The sequence below is a fragment of the Lagenorhynchus albirostris genome, chromosome 10 (assembly GCF_949774975.1).
Source record: "Lagenorhynchus albirostris chromosome 10, mLagAlb1.1, whole genome shotgun sequence".
NCBI classification, from domain to species: domain Eukaryota; kingdom Metazoa; phylum Chordata; class Mammalia; order Artiodactyla; family Delphinidae; genus Lagenorhynchus; species Lagenorhynchus albirostris.
In genome coordinates this window covers 47,734,005-47,757,872 of record NC_083104.1, presented here as the reverse complement: position 1 = coordinate 47,757,872, position 23,868 = coordinate 47,734,005, and the positions used below count along the sequence as shown (strand labels likewise).

At 58.0% G+C, this 23,868-nt stretch overlaps 2 protein-coding genes across 18 annotated transcripts in view; one reads left to right on the top strand and one right to left on the bottom strand.

The window, feature by feature from the left end:
* The window catches only part of DLEC1 (DLEC1 cilia and flagella associated protein), a 106,556-nt gene extending 92,355 nt beyond the window's left edge, over window positions 1-14,201 (top strand). For 2 of the 16 annotated variants that reach the window (XM_060162335.1, XM_060162334.1), the window contains 16 exons: window positions 590-720; window positions 1,459-1,650; window positions 2,439-2,509; window positions 2,972-3,123; window positions 4,353-4,471; window positions 4,992-5,062; window positions 7,432-7,628; window positions 7,713-7,823; window positions 7,941-8,066; window positions 8,174-8,268; window positions 8,463-8,547; window positions 8,737-8,955; window positions 9,908-10,069; window positions 10,840-10,993; window positions 11,249-11,335; window positions 11,420-14,201. In XM_060162335.1, the coding sequence (XP_060018318.1) occupies window positions 590-720; window positions 1,459-1,650; window positions 2,439-2,509; window positions 2,972-3,123; window positions 4,353-4,471; window positions 4,992-5,062; window positions 7,432-7,628; window positions 7,713-7,823; window positions 7,941-8,066; window positions 8,174-8,268; window positions 8,463-8,547; window positions 8,737-8,955; window positions 9,908-10,069; window positions 10,840-10,993; window positions 11,249-11,335; window positions 11,420-11,637 (2,190 nt within the window). In that variant the 3' untranslated portion in view covers window positions 11,638-14,201. Of the gene's footprint in view, window positions 1-589; window positions 721-1,458; window positions 1,651-2,438; window positions 2,510-2,971; window positions 3,124-4,352; window positions 4,472-4,991; window positions 5,063-5,995; window positions 6,061-7,431; window positions 7,629-7,712; window positions 7,824-7,940; window positions 8,067-8,139; window positions 8,312-8,462; window positions 8,548-8,736; window positions 9,465-9,907; window positions 10,070-10,839; window positions 10,994-11,211; window positions 11,336-11,419 lie in introns of those variants that run through there. The other 14 variants (XM_060162341.1, XM_060162346.1, XM_060162338.1 and 11 more) reach the window with 13 other exon arrangements.
* ACAA1 (acetyl-CoA acyltransferase 1) lies at window positions 11,855-22,669 on the bottom strand. 2 transcript variants are annotated; one of them, XM_060162352.1, is made up of 12 exons: window positions 22,383-22,669; window positions 22,087-22,180; window positions 21,046-21,103; window positions 17,946-18,025; window positions 17,600-17,642; window positions 15,736-15,834; window positions 14,788-14,868; window positions 13,451-13,641; window positions 13,116-13,295; window positions 12,776-12,831; window positions 12,525-12,670; window positions 11,855-12,221 (listed from the first exon to the last, which is right to left on the bottom strand). In XM_060162352.1, the coding sequence occupies exons 1-12, from the start codon at window positions 22,557-22,559 to the stop codon at window positions 12,146-12,148; spliced, it is 1,281 nt and encodes a 426-aa protein (XP_060018335.1). In that variant the 5' UTR covers window positions 22,560-22,669; the 3' UTR covers window positions 11,855-12,145. The 2 variants fall into 2 exon arrangements, with proteins under 2 accessions (XP_060018335.1, XP_060018336.1); XM_060162353.1 differs by lacking the exon at window positions 15,736-15,834.
* Between the last annotated feature and the right edge of the window lie 1,199 nt (window positions 22,670-23,868).

The following is a 23,868-nucleotide window of genomic DNA, read 5'->3' as shown; positions in this document are numbered from 1 at the left end:
GGAAGGCCATTGGGCCGAATGTGCTCAGTACTTGGGTGGTTGCCAGCTATCTGTTTGTGGTTCTTGTGGGGAAGGGAACTTCTTCCTCGCAGGGACTAGCAGCCCCAGGTCCCAGTCCTCTCTGGTGAACATGTGGACGGTGGGCTTTCTTACACAGCTGAGCCTGAGCTCGAGGGTGACGGCCGGGCCCAGGCCTGGCACAGAGCAGACCTCACGCAGAAAGGGCTTGATTTCTATGGTAGCAGCTTCATCAGGATAAATGTGCGGCTTCTCCAGAGGTCCGCTTGGAGGGGTCTCCTTCACGTGGGGCTGCCCAGGTATTTGGGGCCGACTCACAGCCAGGAGCCCTGAGGAAGGGGCCAGGCCTCCGGTGGGGGGCAGGGGTGGGCTGACAGGCCGGGTCTGGGCATAGTGACCCACTGAAGGGTCTGGGAGCCCTTCCACAGAGATGAGCCTGGACAAGAGCTTTGGGTTGAGCGCCCCCCCCCAAGCAGCCTCCTGTGCTGCGGGAGCCCATCTGAGGCCCCTCTGCTGAGGCCAAGCCCTGGGCTTTACCTGAGTGATGCACCCCCGGTGGGCTTCCTTATAGGACGAGTTGATGGACCTGGCCCTCCCTTGTAACATGTTGGGCGTGAAGGAGCCACTGGTTCTGGGCATTTCCGGGAAACCCCGGGGACTGCAGGTGGCCATCGCCATCTCTACAGAGGACAGCGACAGCAGGTGAGCCCAGGGCAGGCCCGAGGCCTGGGGGCTGAGGCAGCCGTTAAAAGGACCGGCCTTGAGGTGGTACCAGCCTCCTCCCCGTGATTCCCGCGGCCGGGAAAAGGCCCCTCACAGACACTCTGGGGACAGCCCCGCCTAGCCCATCACCGCCTTCTCTGTGGTCTTTCCCCACACACCGGAGGCGTGGTGTTCAGGCGGGGAGACGGCAGGGGACGGGGCTGTGGGTACCTTGGGCTTTCCCACATGAGGCCTGGCGACCGGGAGACAGGCCGGTCTGCCCCAGACAGGGAGAGCCTGGGGAGTTTGAGGCCTCTCTTGGCATCACAGGTGGGCGAGGTGGGAGTCTCTGTGGGGTGGCAGCTTTTTTTTTTTTTTTAAATTTATTTATTTATTTATGGCTGTGTTGGGTCTTCGTTTCTGTGCAAGGGCTTTCTCTAGTTGTGGCAAGCGGGGGCCACTCTTCATCGCACGCACAGGCTCAGTAATTGTGGCTCACGGGCCCAGCTGCTCTGCGGCATGTGGGATCTTCCCAGACCAGGGCCTGAACCTGTGTCCCCTGCATTGGCAGGCAGATTCTCAACCACTGTACCATCAGGGAAGCCCTGGGGTGGCAGCTTAATGAGGGCTTGGAGGATGCAGCCTGGTTTCCGGGCAGCTCTGGCGCCCCCACCCCAGGTGGTTCGCTGGGCAGGGCCAAGGGTGGCGTGTAACCGGGTGCTTGTGGGCTCGGGGCAGTGTTACCAGTGCAGAGCTGTGGCCAGGCCACCCGGAGAGGCTCCACCTGGACTTCGGCTCAGCAGTGCCGCTGCGGACCCGCGTGAATCGCCAGCTCATCCTGACCAACTGTTCCCCGATACAGACCCCTTTTACCCTCAAGTTTGAGTACTTTGGGAGCCCTGCAAACAGCCTGCGCCAAAAACCCAGCCTGTAAGTCTGGTTTCTTTCAGAGGCGGCTTCTGGGGAGGATGTGGCCTGCTGAGGTGGAGGGCTTCGGACAGGCCAGGTGGTACTGGGGCCCGCGGACGAGGGAGAAGTTATTGTAGGTGGAGGGAACTGTGCGCAGAGATACAGTGAGGCACGCTGCAAAGCTGTAGCTCGGAATCAACTGCAGTGAAAGTATTTACACCGAGAGGTTGGCTAAGTTTACCAGCACCCCGCTGCAGACGCCTCGCCACCAAAGCTCCTAAGGTGGGGGTGGGAGTGGGGGAGTGGGAGTGGGAGCTTCAAAACCACCGACTGCTGGTGTTGCAGGGCACCAGGAACAGCTCCTGAGCCTTTAACTTGCCCATTGCAGAAAGTTAGCATGTGTTCAATGCAGGACAGATGTCAGCAGGAAAGAGTGGAAACGGCCTTTTGCAGAAGGCTGGACGAGGGTTGGGGAGTCTGGGCTGGGTTTGCATCCAGGGGTCACCAAGGTGCAGAGCCTGGGGATCGGGGTCCCTGCCCTGGAGCCCTCCTGAGTTTGTTGGGAGGCAATCCCTGGGGCTGGCAGGCGGCCTGCAGCTGGGATGCTTTGGGTGGTAGGGGTGCAGCGCGAGCAAAGACCACAGACAGAGGTGAAGAGGAGGCCTGACCAGCTCTCCCCTGGGAGGAGCAGGCAGGGCCACCTTCCTCCGCTGGGCACCTGGGGGGATGCTGGTTGCCAGGGGAGGTGGCTCAGGTCTGGGGAAGGGCCCGGGTGGCTTGATGTGATTTCCATGTCCCGTCTTGTCAAGCCCCGACATGCCTCCTGCCCTGCTGAAGATGGCTCGGATGCGGGAGCTCTTGGCCAAGCGAGAGCAGCTGGGTAAGAGTCCCAGGGCATGCGCTGAGCCCAGGCCTGGCCAGAGTGGCATTTTGCGTGGCCTTCCAAGGAGGTGGGCCAGTTGCTGCAGGAGGGGACCCTGACCAGAGACCACTTCTCAGCGTCTTTTCTAGCAAGGTCCCTGAGATGGCCGTGGCCCTCCACCTGACAGCGCCCCCCCTTTTAAACGAGGCCATGCCCTTGCCAGGGCGTACGGCTTGTGCACAGGGCCTGGCTTCGATTTGGGAGGGGTGGTGGCTCAGAAGGGAGGGCTGAGGCTCGGCCCTTGTGGGAGGTGAGAGAAGCTGGATGCTGGGCCCCAGGCTCCCAGGAGGAGGGTCTGTTTAGCCAGACCAAGGAGAGGCTGTAGGTTGGCTGGTCTGGTTCAGTGCTTTGCTGACCCTTGAGGGTTTGGACCTCTTTCCTGCCCTGGGGCCTGAATCCCCATTCCTGGTTCTCCTGCAGAGTTTATGGAAAGCATGCTGTCCCACGGGAAAGGAGCTGCCTTCTTTCCCCACCTCTCCCAGGGCGTGCTGGGGGCCAACCAACAGCTTGGCATTGACCTCACAGCCTGTGCGAACATGTGGGGCGAGTACTGGGACAGCCTCATCTGCACAGTAAGTAAACAAAGTAAACGTGTCCCCAGTCCTAGGCTACTGAGTTATTGCACAGAAGATTTTCTTGAACTATTTAGTAAATTGGATGGGTTAGTTATGGTAGATATTTGCTTTAAATTGTGCTGTGCCCAATGACAAAGAGTTGATCACCTTAATATACAAAGCGTTTCTTAACTAACAATAAGGGGGGCAAAAGCATCCCAAATAGGCAAAGGGTTTGAATAGGCAACTCAAGAATGACAAAGAGAGACGGCCAGTGAACGTGAAACATGTCACCAGCACTGGAAACCAAAGAAGTGAGGGTTAAACCACTGAAATACTAGTCTTTGTGAGATTAGCAAGGTTCAAAAGTTGTCAGTGAAGGTGCAGGGGAAAGGTACTCACGTGCACGGCGAGGCCAGCTGGGAAACGTGTGCCGCCCTTCAGAGGCACTTCTGCAGGGCGCTGGGGACACACAGTTAAGGTTGCCCCAAGGAAAGAAGTGGACACAGGGAACAAATAAATTCACACCAGGCTTCCTTTTCTTCTCAGCGTTGTTTGTAATAGAGGGGGGAGAAAAAAGCAAACGGTGTAAACATCCATGTCCATCAGGAGAAGATCGAATGAAAACATTAGGCTACATCCACGCAGTGGAATTCCGGACAGCCCGTTAAATGATGCTGTAAACCTTCATTAGTAAAATTATCATATGTTGTAAAGAGAAAAGAGATTACCAAAACAAAGCATGCCCAGAATGCTCCTCATTTATATCTGTGTTTTATGCACACAAGTCTGTCTAGACAGTGGTACACTGAAATGTTAACAGTGAGTCATGCTGGGGGGTGGGGTAGGATCATGGGTGAAATACATTCTATTTTAAATTAAAAAAAGACATTTATCGCTTTTTATTAGCAGAGAAAAATAATAAAGTTATTTCCATTTAAAAGATAAAGAAATTTAATCAAAGGGGCCATAAGAGGCCAAAGACCCTCAAGCTGGGAGATCCATGCAGTCGCACGCAGGGCTGGGTGGGAGAGCAGGACAGGGAAGCGGGGGCTGGGAGGCCAGGCCTTTGGGGGGGTCTGGGGTGAGCGTCAGACAGGGGGGAGTGAGTCCCCGCCCAGTTGCGACCAAACTTTGGGGACCCTGGGCTGGCTGGAGGAGGGAGGGCCTCGAACGGAGGGGATGGGGAGCCAGGGGTTGTGGTAGGTGCCGGTGCCGAGAGCAACGCATGACTGCTGTTTTTGTAGGTGGGAGACCTGCCTCCAGCGGTCATCCCGGTGCACATGGCGGTGGTGGGCTGCCCCATCAGCTTCCACAGGACCACCCACTACACCACTGACCAGATCCAGAAGGAGCCTGTTGTCAGGTATCCCTGCCTCGCCCCCGCCCGCCTCCTGCTCTAACCCTCGAAACCCTCTGGCCTCCACCCCGGGCTGCCCACTCCAGCTCATTGCTGTCCCGCTGGCCCAGGGCCACTTGGTGCCACCCAGCTCGAAAGCCCCAAGCCAGGGCTACCCCAGAGGAGAGAGGCCTCAGGGGGCACAGCCGTGATCTGCACATCTCCGAGGGCTTTGCGGGGACAGAAGTACCGAGTAGTCACTTGTGGTCCGAGGTCAGGGCCGGACTTGGGACCCCTCACTCCAACTGCGTTGGGGTCTGTGTGGTTGCAGAGTGGGTGGGGTTTACTGGTGAGCAGTCCTGGGTCATGGTTCACCGGGCACCGCGTGGGGAGGGCCTCCAGCCCTGGGACTCGGTTGCTCTGGGCCGAAGACAGACCGCTATGGGGCCTCCTGCCTGCCTGAGCCCCGGCCCTCCTCTCTCAGGAGAGCTGGCCTGCGGGGTGTGTGCTGGCTGTGGCCCTGCTGACCCTCGTCTCCTGTCTCCAGGTTCGGCACCCAGGTCTCTGGAGGAGACACAGTCACCCGGATCCTTCGCCTGAGTAATTCCAGCCCCTGTGGTGAGATGCTCGCGAGAGAAATCGGGACTCTTGCTGCAGGCTCTGCCGTGTGGTGGGCCAGGCTGGGAGGGAAGATTGGGGTGGGGGAAGCTGATGGCCCACGACCTGGAGCCAAGTGGGCTGGGGTATGGAGGGAGGCCCCCAAGGGCCAAGGTCAGGACTGGCCAAGCCAGTCTTGGGTTGTCAGAGCCACTTCCACCCGAGAAGACAGGACTTATCCTTGCCTGGGGTCTCCCAGTGTCCATGGGCCACAGATGCCCTCCCCTGGTTGGGTTCACTTTGCATAGGGACAGGCACTTGTACGGGACACCTTTTCTCTTCCCTTCAGCCACCAGCCCCTGAGCTATTTGCCTTGCTGTGCAAGGAACTGGGGATACAGGGGCAACAGGACAGCAGGGGCTGTGCCTGATGGGCAGGACGGACGTGACCATGGGCTGCCAGCGTAGAGTGCACTGAGTGCAACTATGGGGGCGGCCAGAGTGCTGGGGGTCTGTGTCAAGGGCCATCAGGCTGAGGCCAGGAGGAGAGCGACCCAGCTGGGCCTGAGGGAGCGTATGGGCCACAGGAAGAGCCAAGGCCAGCTGAGAACCAGAGTCTCCTGGGGATTATTTAAAGCACCTTGAGGCTGGGCCACCCCAGACCAAGTGAACCACAGTCTCTAGGGGCAGGGCCTGGGCACTGTAGTTTTTAAGCTCCTCGGGGACTCAAGGCAACATCCTGTTGGTGGAAGAGAATGGCCACTCTGTGACCTTGCTTATTTTTGTCCACTGGATCTGTGCATTTGGGGTGTATTGGACCACTCTAATCATCTTTATCAAGTTCTTCTGGCGTTTGTAGTTTTGCTGTATGTTTTTAGCTTCTGTATTGTTAGATGCACTTGACAGCTAATGATGCCTCTTATCACCCTGTAACCTTCCTCTTTGGCCCCTTCGGTGCTTAAATCCCACCTCGCCGAACAGCAACATTGCTCCCGCTGGTTGTGTACTGGCATTTGCCTGGTATGTCTTTGCCCATCCCTCTGTTTTCACCTTTTATGACTTTGATGTGTGTTTCTTTGTAAACAGCCGAGAGCTGAACTTTAGAAAACCTAATCTATGTATTTCTTCTTATTTTATGATTTATTTCACTGTTATTTTTCTACTTTCTTCGTTTTGCTTTTGGTGACTTCTGTTTTCCCTTTGTTTGATTTGGGATTTCTCTTCTACTTTCCTGGTTACCGTTGCTTCCTTGGGGCTCATCATCACATGCACATTTCTCCGTACCTGAAAGTGAGATTGTCCTCTGCACTTGAGAGTATGGAAGCCACTGGTGGCCTTGGTGAGAGTGATTCCGTGCGTGAAAGAGGCAGATACCAGGTAGTAACCCTAGGGACTACAAGTTCAGGGACCTTGCGTGGGCATGTCTTCACCAGGCATTCATTCCCCAGGGGCGAGCCATGAATCCGAGGTGAGCTGGGAGTGGGGGGAGGCGCTCATGGATTGTTTGTCCTCCAAGCTTGCTGTGGAGAGGAGAGGTGGTACTGGAAAGGTCTGGCAGAGGGAAGCTTGTTTTAAGTGCTGTGGGGAAGCAGCCAGGAGAGGGGAGATGGGACACATCTGGCCCCTGAGAAGAGGGGTATAGGGATGGGGTAGATGCAGATAGATGGGGGGCTCCGGGCAGGACTTTTTTCTGGGAGGTGAGGTGGGACCACCCACTGAGTGCCAGAGGAGACCAGGGAAGACAGTGTTGTGGTGCAGGTAGGCAGGGACGGCTGAGCAGGAAACAGTGATGGGCAGAGTGGGGGTACAGTTTAGGTTGGGGACATATTTATGGGAGTGGCACGTTGTTTAGAATGTGGGGGAATTGCTCACTGGGGCCTAGATGGTCGGTTCCGTTCCCCCAGGGTTAGGTTTTTGCCCAGTGGGTACAAGGATAGGGGCAAAGAGAGAGATGAGAATCCTGGCCAGACAGTTGCCAGTGGCAGCCCCCAGAGACTCGCCTGGCTGGGGAAGGAAGTGAAAGCAGGCAGGCGCTAAAGGATGGAGGAGGGGAGGAGGCAGGGGACACGGGGAGTGAAGGGCCCAGGGGTCAGCAAAAAGGCCAGAAGGAAAGGAGGGTGTGGGGAGAGCACACAGGGAGCCGGATTTCTGCATCTGGACATGAAACCTGGTCTTGTGATCCAGAGGGCAAGGGCTGATGGAGCCGATGGCATAAGCCTGTAGACTCTCCTAAAACAAGAATTGCCTGCAAGTGACATTGGGGAGCCAGGCCCCCTCCACCCTGAGTGTGGGAGAGCTGGCAGCCTCTGGGGGCTGCAGGGAGTCGGGGGGGCCCAGGGAAGAGTCTGCTCCTTCCTTATCCCTCGCCTCTCTCCCCCATGTCTGCCCCAGACATCCGCCTGGACTGGGAGACCTACGTTCCAGAGGCCAGGGAGGACCGGCTGCTGGAGCTGCTGGTGTCCTATGGGCCACCCTTCCCGCTGCGGGACCAAGCTGGGAACGGCCTCCTGTGCCCTGAGACCAGCAGCTCCTTCTGGTCCCCAAGTCCCTCTGACGTGTCCAAGTCCAGCCGTGAAGCTGCCCAGTCTGTGAGCAGGGGTGGCGGGAGGGCTGCCGGGCTGTGGCCAGTGGGCCTCGAGCCTGCGTGAGCCTCAGCGACTCCTGGACCACAGGCTGAGGGCGGCTCCAGTGCTGGCGCCTCCCAGGAAATCATCTCGGTCACCCTGCAGGGACGTGAGGGGGTGCCCTCTGACGAGCCGTTCTCCATCAGCCCCAAGCAGGTGGTGAGTTGGGGTGGGGCCGGGAGCTCTGGGCGGGGGTGGGGGTCGGGGGGGCCGGGGGGGGTGTCCCCCTGGCCGGGAGGGACAGGCGGCGCTGAGGCTGCAGTGTGCGTCTGCCAGGTGGTCCCCGCAGGGGGCAGCAGCACCATCCGCATCTCCTTCACACCCGTGGTCCTGGGCCCCGACGTCCTGCACAAGGTGGAGTGTACTGGCTCCGCCCTGGGCTCCATGAGCTTGGATGACGAGGTGAGCGCTCCTGGCCTGGGGAGGGCCCCCACCACTGCCTCTCCCTGGGGCAGCTCGCCCGCTGCCTGCTCAGCTCGGGCGCCCGTGATCGGGCTTGTGCTCGGCAGGTGGAGAGGGAGCTTCCGGGGAGGAGGCGCCGCCTGCCGGGCTCGGCTGTGGGACCCGTGAGGCTGCACCTGCAAGGCTACGTGAGGCCCGCGCAGTGAGTCGGCTGGGCTGCCTGGCCTCCCTGCGGCCCGCTGTGGGGGTCAGCCTTCCCTGGCACTGCTGGGGACCAGACAGGGTCCTGGGAGCAAGAGGATGGGGACGGGAGGGAGAAGCTGGCGGGTGAGCCCAGGGAAAGGCCGGCCAGGGTCAGCTGGGCCCCAGAAGCCCAGCCGTGCCTGTCGCTGGCAGGCTGAGCGTGGAGCTGGGCTCCGGCGGCTGCATGGTGTTCTGGCACCAGGCCAGCGACCTCATCCCCGAGCAGCGCTGTGCTGGGGTGAGTGTGCTGCACCCCCCCCAACCGGCCCTCCCGAGCTACCTGGTCCTCAGACGTCTCCCGCGGCCCCCTGTGGGGCACAGGCCTGACAGTCCGGGTCCCCTCCCCCGGGACCCCCCACCCCCCACCCGAGTCAGAGGTTCCGGAGGGCAGAATTGAGTCCCCTCCCCGACCTCTGTGGCCGCCCAGGTGCTGAGTGAGCTGGTGACCACCCACCACCTGAAGCTGACCAACACCACGGACATCCCACACTACTTCCGGCTCCTGGTCTCCAGGCCCTTCTCTGTTTCTCAAGATGGAGTGAGCCGCAGCCACAGGGCTCCCGGTCCCAGCTGGAAGCAGGAGTGCAAGGAGGGGACAGCAGCAGCCGGCAAGCAGCTGGTACTCTACCCACAGGAGAACATGCTGGTCAGTGGGAGCTTCTGTGGTCCCTGCCTACAGTGGGCACACTCACCTGGGCTGGGGCTCACCCTCCTCTCACGTTTGCGCATGCAGCACCCTCCAGGTCGGGACATAGACACAGACGGTGGTGTCCACACACGAACCACACGCTTGGCCCCGCCGTGCGCTGTGCGCTCAGGGGCGGACACCCATCACACGCACCATGTCCAGCAAACCCCTCCGCACGGGCCCTCCACGCGCAGGAACGCCCAGACCGATCAGTGTGGACACTCGCGAGTTCCCTCCACCAGTGTCCTGGTCCTGCGAGCACCTCCACGCGGCACAGACCCCCCTTCTTGTGTGCCCTCACGCAGGGTTTCATCACCATCTTTCCATAAACATAAGGCACACCAGAAACACAGTTCCCCAGGCCCCACTGCCAGAGATGAGAAGATCTGGGCTGAGGCCCAGGAACACGTTTCCCTAACAGGTGCCTTTGATGAATCTGTGGATCTGGGTCCACAGACCTGGGTTGGGGAGCCCCGTGTACAAGCCCCGTCCTGTTAGGCCCAAGTTACACCCTGGACCCCAGATACCCACTCATGCTCCCCCAGCCCTCTCCCCACAGCCTCCAGGGTGGCCCCTGAGGAAGGCAAAGCTGACTGCACATCCTCTGCTTAAAACCCGGCAGGGGCTCCTCACTGCCCCCAGAACAAAGACACAGGCCTGACTTGGGCCTACGGGCCTGCCCGCAGCCCTGGTCACGCGAGTGGAGCCGCCCAATCCTCCGGCCTCTCAGCTCCCGAGGGCCGCTCAGCCCTGTCCCCGGTACTGACAGCTGTTGGGCGGGGAACAGGGCACAGGGTGAGGAGTGAATGCACCAGGCAGGGTCCGCAGGAGGGAAGGATGGAGCTCTGGGCGGGGAGGCTGCCGCCCACCTCCAGCAGTCTGAGGTGACGGCTTGTCCACATCTGCTCAGGTGAATGTGTCCTTTTCCCTCTCCCTGGAGCTGCTCTCCTATCAGAAGCTCCCGGCTGACCAGATGTTGTCTGGAGTGGACATTCAGCAGAGCGCGAGTGGAGAGAAAAAGATGGTCTTCACTCAGAATCTGCTTCTGGAATACAGCAACCAGACCACTCAGGTGAGTCCCAGGCCTGCCTCATGTGTTCAGGTGGGGTCAGAGGAGGACAAACCCCAGTTGTCTGCCCTGGAAGAGGCCTGGCACGTGGAGAGATGAGGGTCATCCATCCTTACCTGTCTTAGGAGCTCAGAGCGAGGTGGGGTGCTGTAGGGTGCAAAATCAGGGAAGGCTTCCTGGAGGAGGAGGTGGCATGCGAAGCCTGCATGCTGTTTAACAGAGAGAGAAGGGAAACCAGGCCAAGGGAATGGCCTGATGGGTGGGGACTGAGCAGCTGAGGGACGCCTCCTGGGCTCCTGCGGGACTGCGAGCACCAGGTGAGAATACCACGGCCCTCGTTCTGGTTCTGTGGACTGTGACAGCTCCACACCACAGCCCCTCCTGCCCTGAGTTGGAGAGGCCAAGGGAAAAGGTTAGATGGCCCAGGGCCCAAGGGGAGCCGAGGGCTAGACGAGAGGGGAGAGGAAGGCAGTAGGGCGGCCCGACCAGGGAGCAGAAACCACAGAGCTGGATCCAGGGCAGGGGTGGCAGGGGAGTCAGAGGGGAGCAGATGGCGCCTTCCTGGCCCTTTTCCTGCCCAGAATCCCACCAGCATTCCCCGGCTTTAGATGACAGCGCTGGCCCCCTTCCACCAGCTGTGGTGCTGCCTGTACGTCCCTCAGAAGCTGCAGTACTTGGGGTCGGCAGGGCCCCTGTGTCCCTGGGTCAGAGCCCAGTGGGAGTGGGTAAGGTCACCCAGTCCCCACCAAGTTAAAGGTTCTGTCCCCCGCAAGGTGGTGCCCCTGCGGGCCGTCGTGGCCGTGCCCGAGCTGCAGCTCTCCACCAGCTGGGTGGACTTCGGGACCTGCTTCGTGAACCAGGGCCGCGTCCGGGAGGTCTACCTGATGAACCTGAGCGGCTCCCGGAGCTACTGGGCCGTGTTGACAGGTGTGCCATGCCCTCCTCCCTGCTCCCCCGTGCAGCTGGGCCGAGACCCCCAAGAAGGGGCCTGCGTGCCCTGTCCCTGCAGGCTGGCTCCCCAGGGTTGGGCCCACCTGAGAATTCCTGCAGAGGTGGGCAGGAGCAGAGGCGTACCCCCAAGATGCGGGCAGGGGGCCGAGCGTGGAGCTGGCTGCGCTCCTGCATGTCCCCTTCCCCTCACGCAGGCCAGCAGGAGCCAGACAAGGATCCTGTTGCCTTCAGGGTCTCCCCAAGCAGCGGGCTGCTGGAGGCACGACCGGTCAACGCGCCCCCCACCTCCGTCCCCCTCCAGGTTTCCTTCACCGCCAGGTACGGCCCTCCCAGCCTTGCTGGCGCTGCCTCTGGAGCCCTGGCCCAGGGCCCCCAACTCATCTCCGCCCCTGCTCCCCACAGGAGCTGTGAGCTGTACGAGTCCACGCTGGTGGTGGAAGGCGTGCTCGGTGAGAAATCCGGCACCCTGCGGCTCCGGGGCCGAGGCTCGTATGACGAGAGATATGCATCACCCTACTAGCTCTGAGCCTCTGCCCTCAACCCCCAATACTGGAAATAAACACGGCCCAGAGCTATGGAGCAGGTTTACTGGGCAAAGGCACCTACTGGAGGACCTCTGAACAGCTCCTGGGATGGAGGGACCCCCACCCCCACCCCGCAACCTGCCCCACCACTTCCAGGCCCTGCACCCTGTGTCCTCAGAGCTAATACAAAGGGTCGGCCACGCCCCTGTGGAGACCAGAGCAGTTAAAAGAGTCACTATTCAGATTCAGCAGAGGCAGGACTAGCATACCAAGAACTGGCTCTTTCTTGGGGGAAAAAAACCACAGCCACGGAGAGAAGGTAATGCGTTTACTATGTTTACTGCACTCCGCATCCACAGGCCCCTTCCCCCAGGAATCACACGGTGGCCTTGCAGGCTGGATGAGCCAGGCCAACTTTGCCTGTCTCAGCTAGAGGGGCCCGACAGACGGCAGCCCGATACCTCACCCGCTCCCGTACTGTCTCATCAGTGTTCACATTTGCCAGCTCAGCTGAAGTGCCTTGACTTGCCACTGCCACCAGTGCTGGGACTCCCCAGGTGTCACGTCTGTAGCGCTACTGCCAGAGCACTGGGCTGGGCCTCTTTCAGTTTCCAGGGTATTCGAAGACGGCGGCGGCTCCCATGCCGGTCCCGATGCACATGGACACCACCCCATACGCCCTGTGGAAGCAAAATGTGCTGGTTGGGTGAAGGCACAAAGGGCAGAAGCCCAGCCACCAAGCTCTCCCCGGACCAGGCTGAGCTGGGTGGACCAAGGCCTTCACGGGCACAGGACGCCAGACCTCGGGGAACGTGGTTCCCGGCCTGCCCGCCGAGGGGCGCGCACACGGTGGCCGATGCCTGCCGCAGCCCAGGGGCCCGTCTCCTCGGCTCGGAGTGTGTGGGGGGCGGGGGCGCGTACACCTCCCCCCATCAGGCGCACCAGCTGGGCCCCCCCCCGACCCCCACGGGGACCGGCCTTACCGCCTCCCGCGGCGCTTCAGCTCGTTGAGCAGCGTGATGACCTGTCGTGCCCCAGTGCAGCCCAGCGGGTGGCCCAAGGCCACCGCACCCCCCAGAGGGTTCACCTTCTCAGGGGGCAGTTGCAGCTTCTCCACACAGTAGACGACCTGGAGGGAGGCTGAGCATCAGTGTAGCTCCCTCCCCAGTCCCCCGCACCACCCTCCCGCTGCCTCCAACTGGGCGGCCCAGGCAACAATGCAAAACAGGCTCACCTGACTTGCGAAGGCCTCATTGATCTCAAAGATGTCCACGTCCTCCACCGTCAACCCTGCAGGCAAGCGGAAAAGACCTGAGCTGACCCAGCGGCCCCTTAGCAGGCTTCTCAGACTCCCTGGGGCCCTACGCCATCCATGGCCTGGAGGCTGGGCTGCCCGGTGTGTCTGCCTCTGTTCCAGATGGGTGAGCGGGTCCCAGGTGTGGGGTCAGGAAGGGGTCGGGGTGCCCCACCTTCACTCTGCGGCACCCGCAGGCCCACCCCGGGCACCCGCCTCTGGCAACAGCACGAGAGGCAGGGGCTGGATCCAAACCTAGGGTGTGAAGGACCCATCTTACCTGCTTTTTGCAAAGCTACAGGGATGGCATAGGCAGGTCCAACGCCCATGATGTCAGGCGGGACCCCAACCACTGCGTAGGACCTCAGGACCCCAAGGATGGGAAGGCCCAACTCTTCTGCCTTGGACCTCCTGGCCAGCAGGATGGCAGCTGCCCCGTCACTCACCTGGCTAGAGTTTCCTAGAGGCAAACCACAGGGTTAAGGAGGCCTCGGGGCAGCTCCGAGGAGGTCCAGACCTTCCATATCCACCCTGCCCGGTGGCTCCAGGCTCCCAGAGGAGAACACCCGACACGGAAGCAGCCCCCTCCTCACCCCACCCCCAGCCCAGTCTCACCAGCTGTGGTAGAGCCCCCCTTCTTGAAGGCAGGCTTCAGTTTGGCCAGGCCCTCCAGGGTGGTGTCGGGGCGGATGCCCTCATCGTGGGCCACGGTGACACTTCTCTCAGTGCCCTTGTCATCACGGACCGTGGTGGTCACAGGCACAATCTCAGCTTGGAAACAGCCCTTGCTCTGGGCTCTGGCTGCCCTGCCAGCACCGTGGACAGCCAGGCTCAGGTTTCCATGGGGTTACCTTCCTTCCTGGGGTCCCTCCCTGAGGCCTCCGCCTCCTGCCCTGCCCTCTGGGACAGACATGCAAGCTCAGACTGCTACATGCGGGGTCACACTCACCTCGGGGGCAGTGCACAGGGTCCCCTACTACCCCACCTGCCCTGGGACTGGGAAGCCCAGGGCTTTACAGGGACTTCTTGGCCATCAGCCTTAGATCTTCAGATCCTGGCTTATCCCAACCTCAAAGGGGAGGGGGAAGTTTGGAAGTGGCGGCTCCCCTTTGAGACCTTCACCCAAGAGGGACTAAGTCAAACTGAGGCTGGAGCCCCAGGAATATTTGTGCTGGGTTCTGCCAGCTTTTCTGTTCCCTCCCGTCGCTCAATTCCATCCATTCCCCATGTTTCCACGTGATTAAAATGACATATACTACCCTGAATATATCTATGCAAAATTTGCATGAGTGACACTTACGATTAACACAGACTTGTTAGTGAAATAAAATGTTTTAAATGTCAAAATAAAATAAAATGCCATACACCAAACTACCGGATGAATCTTTGTATTTAAACAGTGTAAAAGCACAGGGCATTTTAGGGTGGTCCTTGCAATCATGCAAAATGTAAGGGCCCACAGGCATTCCCATGGGGAGGAAGCCACGGCTTTCACCAAATTCTCAAATGGTTACTTGCACCCAAGTGGCTAAGAACCACTGCCTCAGTGTCCCCAGCCCCTGCCTCAGGATGCTACCCCAGACTCAGGGATGCCAGGGTCCCCGGCAGCACTGGCTCCACCCTCCAGGCTATCCAGAGAAGCCTGTGGTTACCATGTCTAACCACCAAACCACAGCCAACTAGAGAAGAGCCCTGGCCCTCCTTACACTCTCAATAAATGGATGGGGAAACCGAGGCCAAGCTACGGAAAGACACTCAGGGTAAACAGACTGTAACGGGACACAGTGCTAACTGCACAGTGGCCCCCCCGCCCTCCCCCACCTCCCCGTTCTGGGAGGTAGAGGCTTAGAAACCAGTGGTAGCCTAAGGGCAGCTCCACCTGAGATCACTTAGGAGAGCCTCCAAACCTCACTCTCCAGCCCCTTAAACATCTCACCCCAAATAGCACTCACTTTTGCTGGGAAGCCAGTGCAAAGGTATCCTGCTTCTCCCGCGAAATGCCAAATCGCTCAGCTACGTTCTCTGAGGTTATCCTAGAACACAGACAACAACAGTGAGCGTGGAGCCAGGCAGCCTGGGGACGGGCCCCAGGGCTGCAGGCAGGAGAACCGGAGGGCCTGTCTGTGCCACAGTGACAGTAGTGATGACTCAGGGCGGAGCACAGGCAGGGAGTCAGTGACGCTGGCCAGACTCTAAGACGCCTGTTCACCAGAGACCAGCACACAGGAGGGCGTGGGTAGGGCACTAACTGGCTTGGCCAGCTTCTCCTGTGCCTCAATGAAAAGTGCTTTACCGTGGGAGAGGAGTCCCCCTCTGGGAAGGCCACACCCAGCTTTCTGCTCCCCGTAGCTGGAGCCTCCCCTCATCCTGGGAGCCCAGAGCCACAGAGGGGCCTTTGGCCGGGGCTTCTGGCTTTACAGGCTTCCCTCGGAGATGGTCCCTGGATGTGGAGGCAGCCGCACATCCCCTCACACGTCCAGCGGAGCCACGACTCCCTGCCCACGGACCCCGGGGGTGGCTCTGGATGCCTTTGATGCTGCACTGACAGGGCCCAAGGGCCCTCGCCAGCATGGCCGGTGAGCAAAAGCCTCCCGCCTCCTCAACTTTCTAGGCCTCCAAGGCTTTAGGGTGCAGCTGCCGTCATGCCTTGTGTGACTGAGCCCCTCAGGGTGGGAGTGACAGGCTGGGCCATGCTTGGAAACCCAGAGGCACAGAGCGGACTGGGGGCCTCAGGACACGGAAGTCAGGGCCAGCACTAAGTCCCATGCCCAGAGTCCCTGCAGAGCAGACCAGGGCCGAAGGCGGGAGGCCACAAGATAATCCAAGTTCCTGCACCCCTGCTCCGGGCCAGGCAGGGAGCTGAGCGGGGACAGGCACACGGAGCCACGGTGGGCGCTCACCCCATAGGAATCAGGCAATCTCTGGCCTTCTCCTTCTCCACCAAGCGAGAGGTAACATTTCCAGGGTTCCCTCTGTCTGCCAGGGACATGGACTCCACCCTGAAGAGGAGGTGATCATCAGCGGGACTCCCCACGGGGAGCTCTGCGTCTGGCAAGTGCTGGGAAATGGCCAGGGAGCTCAAGGCAGAGCACTGGCCGGCAGCACAGAGCTGGGGGTGCAGGGCTGCTGAGCCCCAGCCGCACCCTCGCCCCCACCGCTGCACAGTCCTCATGCCTGGGCAGGGCCTCACTTCCCAGCACAATTGGTCCTGCAGCCAGTCCCAAGGAAGGCAGCCTAGTGTTGGCCACCGTGGGAGAAACACATCTAAGGAGCCCGGGCCCTGCCCTCAGGGGCCACAAATTCAGCGGAGAGAAGAGACAAATGTTTCAAAAGCTGCACATCAAAGAGCAAGCCGACCTGCATAGACCAGGAGGTGCTAGGAGCCCAGGGAAACACGAGCGATCTCAGTTTAGTGTGGTCAAAAGGGCTTCCAGGAGGTGGCAGGATACAAGGCCTCAAAGGATGACAACACATAACCTTGACTGCACGCTTTTCATGCACCCAGCGCTACTGTAAAAATCTTTTCTGGGAATTCCCTGGCCGTCCAGCGGTTAAGACCGCGCTTCCACCGCAGTGGGCACAAGTTCGATCCCTGGTCGGGGAACTAAGGTCCCGCACGCCCTGCAGTGTGGCCACCCTGCCCCCCCCCCCAAAAAAAAAAAAAAAGTCTTTTCAGGTATAAGAGCACTTTGAACAGTGTCAGGCTCAGAGAAGCTGAGTTAACTTGTCCATGGTCACTCAGCCAGGATCCAAATTTAGGTAGTCTGGCTTCAGAGCCCACTGCCACCTAGGATATCCTGGGCTACTCATCACGATCACAGTCTACGGGGAACAGTCAGCCTGTGACATGGGGGAATGTCCTGGCCCCCAATCCTTAATACCCTAGTAACACAGTCTTTTAATTTGCTTGGGGACTCAGATACCCTCTAAGAAACACATGAAGGCTCCGACCTTCTCCTCAGGTCACCCACACCCCCGTCCCTCCTCCAGTAAGATAGAAACCAGAGGGCAGCCTGGGCAGTGGCCTTTGCCCGGCCAAAGTCCCTGCAGTTTGGTCTTTGTGTTTATCTACAACTGCAGACACAGGGCAGTACAGCAAGTGCCAACTGGCACAGCTCTGAGACGGCCCAGCAGGGCTCCAATCGAGAAATGCTATGGAGAGGAACTGAGAGGCAGAGGGCGCACATCAGGATCCTGGGGCTGCTGGCCTCCCCGAGGCTGCCAGCACCCGACGCCCACCCCAGCCTACCCCTCCCTGGGCTCCACACGCTGCAGCTAAAAACGGAGTCACAGCTGACGGGGACAAAACCACCACAGATCTGACCGTGTCCCTCAGAACCCAGGAGGCAGCTGGAAGTTTCCACCTTGGTCAGGGTGGGGGACAGCCAGCCTGTGAAATGAACAAGCTAGTTCTACAGCAGGCAGCTGTCCCTGGCTCTAGGGAAGCGAAACTGCTCTTTCTCTCAGCAGCCATCATGAATCAACAAGGGCCACAGACAGAAACCCAGTGCCATATTTCCTCACAATGCTTGCCCACATTTCCAGCCCGACAGATTTCCAAGAAAGAAAGCTCTTCAAAGCCCACTTCCTCTGGTGCTGAGAGATGTGAGCGGTTCCCGAGCAGCCAGAGCTGGGGACCACTTCTAAGTGCCTGCAAGGGCCAGGGGAGAATTCTAAAATCATGGCCTCTGGGAACTCAGGAGGTGAACATTAGTTTCACTGGTACAAGTCAGTTAATAAGCTCCAGCAGGAAAAAATTCTTACCCACAAGCCATGCCAATGTCATAAGACCCATTTCTGATGCCACCTGCAACAAAAGCATTTCATAAACATCCTTTCCCAGAGTCCATCTGTTCTGGGAACAGGGGAGCCTCTTCCCCACCTGGTCTCTAAGTGGGACTCAGCCCCAGCCTCAGAGATAGAAGACCCAGGAGTGTCCAGAAAAGGCTGGGGGTGCAGTGAGGGGCTCTCCTCCAGGCTTTCTGAGATTACGGTCCTGTCAGAAATCCTTACTGCTTGCCCAGCAGACAGTGACTCTGACGACCCAAACCCGAGGAGCCAGGAACAAGGCCAGGCCGCGGCACTGGGTGCCCACCCAGTCAGAACTTACCAGCTATGCTGGCCACCGCCTGGAGCCCTGACGAACACTGTCTATTGACAGCTGACAAAGGCACGGTCTCTGGGATGTCACTGAAACAGAAAGTGAGAACAGAGTCAGCCCCCTCTCCCCTGCCAGGCTCTCAGGGAAAGCAGGCCTGTGCTCCTGGCCAACATGACTGCCCCTTCAGGAGACAGAAAGCCCAGGGGAACAAACCCAGCAGCCCTGCCCCTACTCCAGGCCTGACCTACACTGGGCAAACCCCATCTCTGCAGGTGCTTGCTCCCCAGTGCCCCACAATCACATGCCCTTCCACCCTGTGATTCTCCTCATCCAAGGCCAAGCACAGCGCAAACGCAAGAGAAGGCTGGTTGGGCCACAGGGGTCCTTCTTTCTCTTCCTTTGAAGATTCAAAAATTAAAACTGTATATCCCTGTTTCCCATGAAGAATAGAGAAGAGGGCCTGTGGCCAAGACAGAGAACCAGTGCAAAATAAATGTCTGAAGTACGACAGATGGCCAACAGGCACGTGAAAAGATGTTCAACGTCGCTAATTCTTAGAGAAATGCAAGTCAAAACTACAATGAGGTATCACCTCACACCAGTCAGAATGGCCATCAAAAAGTCTACAAATAATAAATGCTGGAGAGGGTGTGGAGAAAAGGGAACCTTCCTATACTGTTGGGGGAATGTAAATTGATACAGCCACTATGGAGAACAATATGCAGGTTCCTTAAAAAACTAAAAATAGTGTTGCCTTATGATCCAGCAGTCCCACTCCTGGGCATAAATCCAGAGAAAACCATAACCCCAACGATCGCTGCAGCACTATTTACAATAGCCAAGACATGGAAGCAACCTAAATGTCCATCAAAAGAGGAATGGATGAAGAAGATGTGGTACATATATAAAATGGAATATTACTCAGCCATAAAAAGAACGAAATAATGCCATTTGCAGAAACGTGGATGGACCTACAGATTGTCATACTGAGTGAAGTAAGTCAGACAGGGAAACACAAATATCATATGATATCACTTATATGTGGAATCTAAAATATGACACAAAGGAACTTATCTACGAAACAGAAATGGACTCACAGACAGAGAATAGACTTGTTTTTGCCAAGGGGGTTGGGTAGGGGAGAGATGAAGTGGGAGTTTGGGATTAGCAGATGCAAACTATTATATATAGAATGGATAAACAACAAGGTCCTACTGTATAGCTCAGGGAACTATATTCATTATCCTGTGATAATCCATAATGGAAAAAATTATATTAAAAAACAATGTATATATATGTATAACCCAATCACTTTGCTGTACAGCAGAAATTAACACAACATTATAAATCAACTATACCTCAGTTAAAAAAAAAAAAAGAAATGTCTCAAGTATGAGGCTAGAAACCATCCCCACTCCTCAGCCTTACTAGTAACCATGTGGCCTTTACGTTCCCACTGTCTCTGGAAAGGCTGTTCCCAGCTGGACAAAAATCCCTGATGGGTACTAGGTATTCTAACATCCCTTCTTCTGACGGGTTCCCCCAGATTCTCACACTGGTTCCAGCCCTGGAAGCTGGTGAGGCTGCCTCTGCCAGTGTAACCTGTGCTGGCCAAGGGTACAAAGCCCTGGGGAAATCCCCAGACCCATGGACTCAGAACCTCAGGGGTGAAAGCACTGTTGATTCTGGCATGCAGCCAGCGTCAGGAACCTCTGGGCTAGTGCCCAGGCCAGGCTCTGCTGAGACCCCCTTGGGTGGATAGTCTCCTAGGTCCCTGTAGCCTGTTTAACCCTTCCCAGGTCCCCTAACTCCCTACTACCTAGTTACCACCCCTTCACCCAATCCACCAAGTGTTCATTAAACACCTACTTGGTATGAGGCACCACTGGAGGGATGCTGACATGCTTATAATACAGAGCCCTAGAGGACGCCCAACCACACACAGAAAGTGAATTAACTAGCAGAGACTACAATAACAGAGCAAGGTGGCAAATCACATCACAAGGAAACACGTGGCTAGCGACCGGAAAAGAATGGGCCCTCGTTTTAAGCTTGGGAACTCAGAGAAGTCTGGTCAAAATGGTGAAACTGTGTTTGAACAGAGTTTAACTGGGGCAGAGAGGGGAGGTAGGGACAGTACTGCAAGGGGACAGAAAGACCAGCTTAGGGAAGGCAGTGGGCAGACAGGCTGGTTGAAAGAGGAAGCAGCAGGCAGATTAGGCTAGAAGTCAAATCTGGAGCCAAATCGCTGGAATCTTTGAAATCCAGGCTAAGCAGTCTGAACCTCTCCTAGTCTCCACAGGTTTTGTCAGTTTTCCTGTTCCTTCACTAGTTCACGTTCCTGTTGTTTCTTCTCCACGAAGCTGGGAGTACACAGCTCAGTGGCTCTTAAATCGACATGTGAAAATAATTTAAACCTCCTCCCTGTCTTAGGACAACAAGTGGTAAAGGGCAATTCACCAGGGCCCCTTCTGGGCTACCCTTCACCCCAAGATTCTGCGCTGTCCCCAAGCCTCTGCTGATGGGCTAGCATTTAAAAAGCTCAAAATCAGGGCTTCCCTGGTGGCGCAGTGGTTGAGAGTCCGCCTGCCGATGCAGGGGACATGGGTTCGTGCCCCGGTCCGGGAGGGTCCCACATGCCGCGGAGCAGCTGGGCCCGTGAGCCATGGCCACCGGGCCCGTGCGTCCGGAGCCTGTGCTCCGCAACGGGAGAGGCCACAACAGTGAGAGGCCCGTGTGCCGCAAAAAAAAAAAAAAAAAAAAAAAAGCTCAAAATCACTCTTCAGTGTGCCAACCTGCTTATTTACTTGACAAGAGGACAGAGTTCACAAGCAACAAGCTGATTTTGGCTTAAGAAAAATCAGGCCACAAGGAACTTTTTGCTCCAGTCCCAAAGGCCGTCTGTCCTGGCTCAGTGCTGGGAAACACACCCTCCCTTCAAAGTAGGGGAAAGGCAGCATGCAGAAAAGCAGGGTGCTGAGGACCCTGGCTGTGTCCAGGTCTGGTGTCCAATCCTGATCTTCTCCCCACAACAGGCTGAGTTCTCTGGGACCTGAGCCCAAGCAAGAGCGTGAATAGCCAACCCAGGGCAAGCACTGGAAAAGTTTACCTCAGAAACTGGGCAATTCGGGCCATTAATGCTCCGGCCCCAGGCTGAAGCACATTTCCTGTGGACAACAAACCTTTATTCAGTGCCAGGCACTAAGGTACAGCTGTGATTACCAAGAGGGGGGCATTCCAGATCTTCCTTCAGAAACAGTGGAATTTCAAGGTCTGGAGCAGGGGCAGCCAGCTATACAGCAGCTTGTCCTGGCCATACACTAGATCCAGTCCCTGAGAGGCCCAAGCTCCCTTGCCCATGCAACCTGCTTTTCCAAATCAGCACACACTGGGGAGGTCGCCTGCCTTTAAAAGGTTAACATGGAAAGAAGAATGCAGTGCAAAGCTTTAAGTCTGAAGAAGTAGTTCTGTCAGTTAGGAAAGTGTTTTTGAAATGCACACCTTCCCCTAAGTGTCCTCCACCAAGCCCTGCTGGCACTCCAGGGGTGGAAGAGTGATCCCCCATCTAGGGCTGACACTTAGGTGATGTGACTCTTACCATATAATGTTATGTTTCCAGGCTAGAGGAGCAGAGTTGGGGAAAAAGGGTTGGACTGAAGGTCAAGAGGTCCTGGATTCAGGTCCAAGCTCTGCTGCAAATTCCCCAGCCCTCAGTTTCTCCATCTGCCTCAGTTTCTCCATCTGTAAGTGCGGGGCTGGACTAGATGGGTTTTGATGCTCCAAACTCCCTCTGTTCTACCCTGGCATAGATAGTACGTCAGGATGGGTACAGAACCCTAGCCTCCAGTCTCTTAGGGTGTTCTCAAACTCCTGTGCCAAGACCCTGGCGTTGAAATGTCTGTCACTTGAGATCCCAGCTTTCTATCACACTTAATATGCAGAATGTGCTTGGAGCGGGCACAGAAAATGCCTGGAGGCGGGGGTGAGGGGGGTGGAGTCTATAGCCCGAAAAGGACGATTACAGTCAGCTGCGTGAAGTCCATCGACATTCCCCTCAGGGAAAACACCTGGAAAGTGCCTGGTGTTTGAGGAGGGCTTCGGCGTAATGGGAAGGCGAGAACCGAGCGCAGGGCCCGGGTAGTGCACTCACCCACGCAGATATCTCCCAGCTGGGCCGGGCTCAGCTTGACGTCCTGGAGAACCGCGGTCATGACGGCGGAGAGAAGTTCGTCGGGGGTGGTGTCCTGCAGCGGGAAGCGCGCGGCTGGCGGCGATGCTCGGGGTTCCCAAAATCCCAGCTCCCCCAGCCCCACCCCAGAGAGACAGAGCGGTCCAACTCGGGCGCGGAGCCACCACCGACGCCGAGGGTTACCGAACAGAGGAGTCAGACGCCAGCCCGCCCCGGGCCGCCATCTCACACCCGGCGCCCGAGCCCAGGGGTCTCACCTTGAAGCCGCCGCGGCCCGACCGGCCAATGGCCGTGCGCCGCCCGTGCACCACCACTACATCCTCCGCCGACTTCCGCGGAGCGCCGCTCCAACACGGCGCGGCCCGCGGCGCCGGCTCCGGGCCCGAAGCGGGCTGGCGGTTCAGGTGACCCAGCACCACCTGCAGCCTCCGCATCGCGTAGCTCGGCAGGGTAAAGCCCCAACCAGCCAGCAGCAGAGAGTAGCAACCAACAGACCAACGCCCGCGCAGGCGCTGAACCGTACCTCTGACCACCCGCTTCCTCTATCCTAAGCCCCGCCCGCAACCCTGCGGGTCTGACTGGCCCTTCCCTCTAAGGTCCCGCCCACCTCCCCGCCTCAGACAACCAGAAGGCGAGTCTGCCTGAGGTCCCGCCCCTAGCCGCAAACGGAACCTCCTAAAGTTGAACCCAAGGTCTTTCCACTCAAAGCCCCGCCTACAGTAGCCTCAGGCGGCTGCCAACCAGGAGGTGGGCTTTTCTGAAGCCCCGCCTAGAAATACAGACTGGAAACCTTTCTACTTGCAGCCCCGCCTACTGCCAAACCCGAGGCGGGTCTCCAAGAGCCCCATTGGTATCTTGAAGCAAATTTCACCATTGCCAGGGGTCCCTTTCCTTACAACTCTGCCCTCTGCCCGCCACCAAACAGAAGGCAGGTTCGTCAGGAGTGCCGCCTACAGCTTCTTGTCGGGAAAGAGGGGCCAGCGACTATAATTCCTCTTCCCCTTGCCTATCCTTCTCTGCTGTCTCCCCCAAGCTGGGGGACCTAAATAATTCCGAGATGCCCCAGAGCCTACCCCGACGCCCTTGGGCTCCCCTAGGAAGTCTTTCGAGAAGACTGAGGGAATTTGGGTTTTGAGGTGGCAGGAGAACGGATTGTACAAATGTGCCGGAGATGTGACAAGCCCCCTATCTGGAGAAAGAGTATCATACTTTTTTTTAAAAAAACCAATTTTACAGTCATTTGGGATGATTTGATTAGTGCCCACCTCCCCCACTAGGCTGGGGTTTCCGCCAAGTCAGGATGCCTACAACATACTTGACACTTAATAGGTGATCAATAAATACCTACTGAATGAATGAATGAATGCACCAAAGCTCCCCAGGTCAGGACGATGTCCCCTGCCCCCTAAAAAGCAAGGCCGGGTGCCCGCTTGACTCCCAATGGCAATGTTTTCCCTAGACCCCAGAGGGTAGTACTGGGTTTCTCTCAGACAGGAAGGCCAGGGTGTCCTGTTACCCTCAAACACGGAGGGTGGGGTCGTGCCCCTCACTTTTCAAGGGCAGGGCCGTCGCATGCCTCTGGCTCCAGAAGGCAATATGCCCTTTTCCACCTCCAACTCTGGGTGTACAGCCAGGGATTCCCCATACTCCTAAGGGCAGGATTGTGTGCTCTACCAGAATTAGGGTGGGGGTGTGTGTGGAGGGAGGCAGATCCGATGCCTGGCCCCTTGCCCCTTCCCCGCC

Excerpts from the sequence above, each read along its gene's own strand:
- ACAA1 (XM_060162352.1), bottom strand. The coding sequence starts at position 22,559 with ATGCGGAGGCTGCAGGTGGTGCTGGGTCACCTGAACCGCCAGCCCGCT. Across the intron at positions 12,832-13,115 it reads TGTAGCTTTGCAAAAAGCAG|GGTTGACGGTGGAGGACGTG; the intron begins GTAAGATGGGTC and ends GCTTGCCTGCAG. Across the intron at positions 12,671-12,775 it reads ATGAGGCCTTCGCAAGTCAG|GTCGTCTACTGTGTGGAGAA; the intron begins GTGAGCCTGTTT and ends GCCTCCCTCCAG.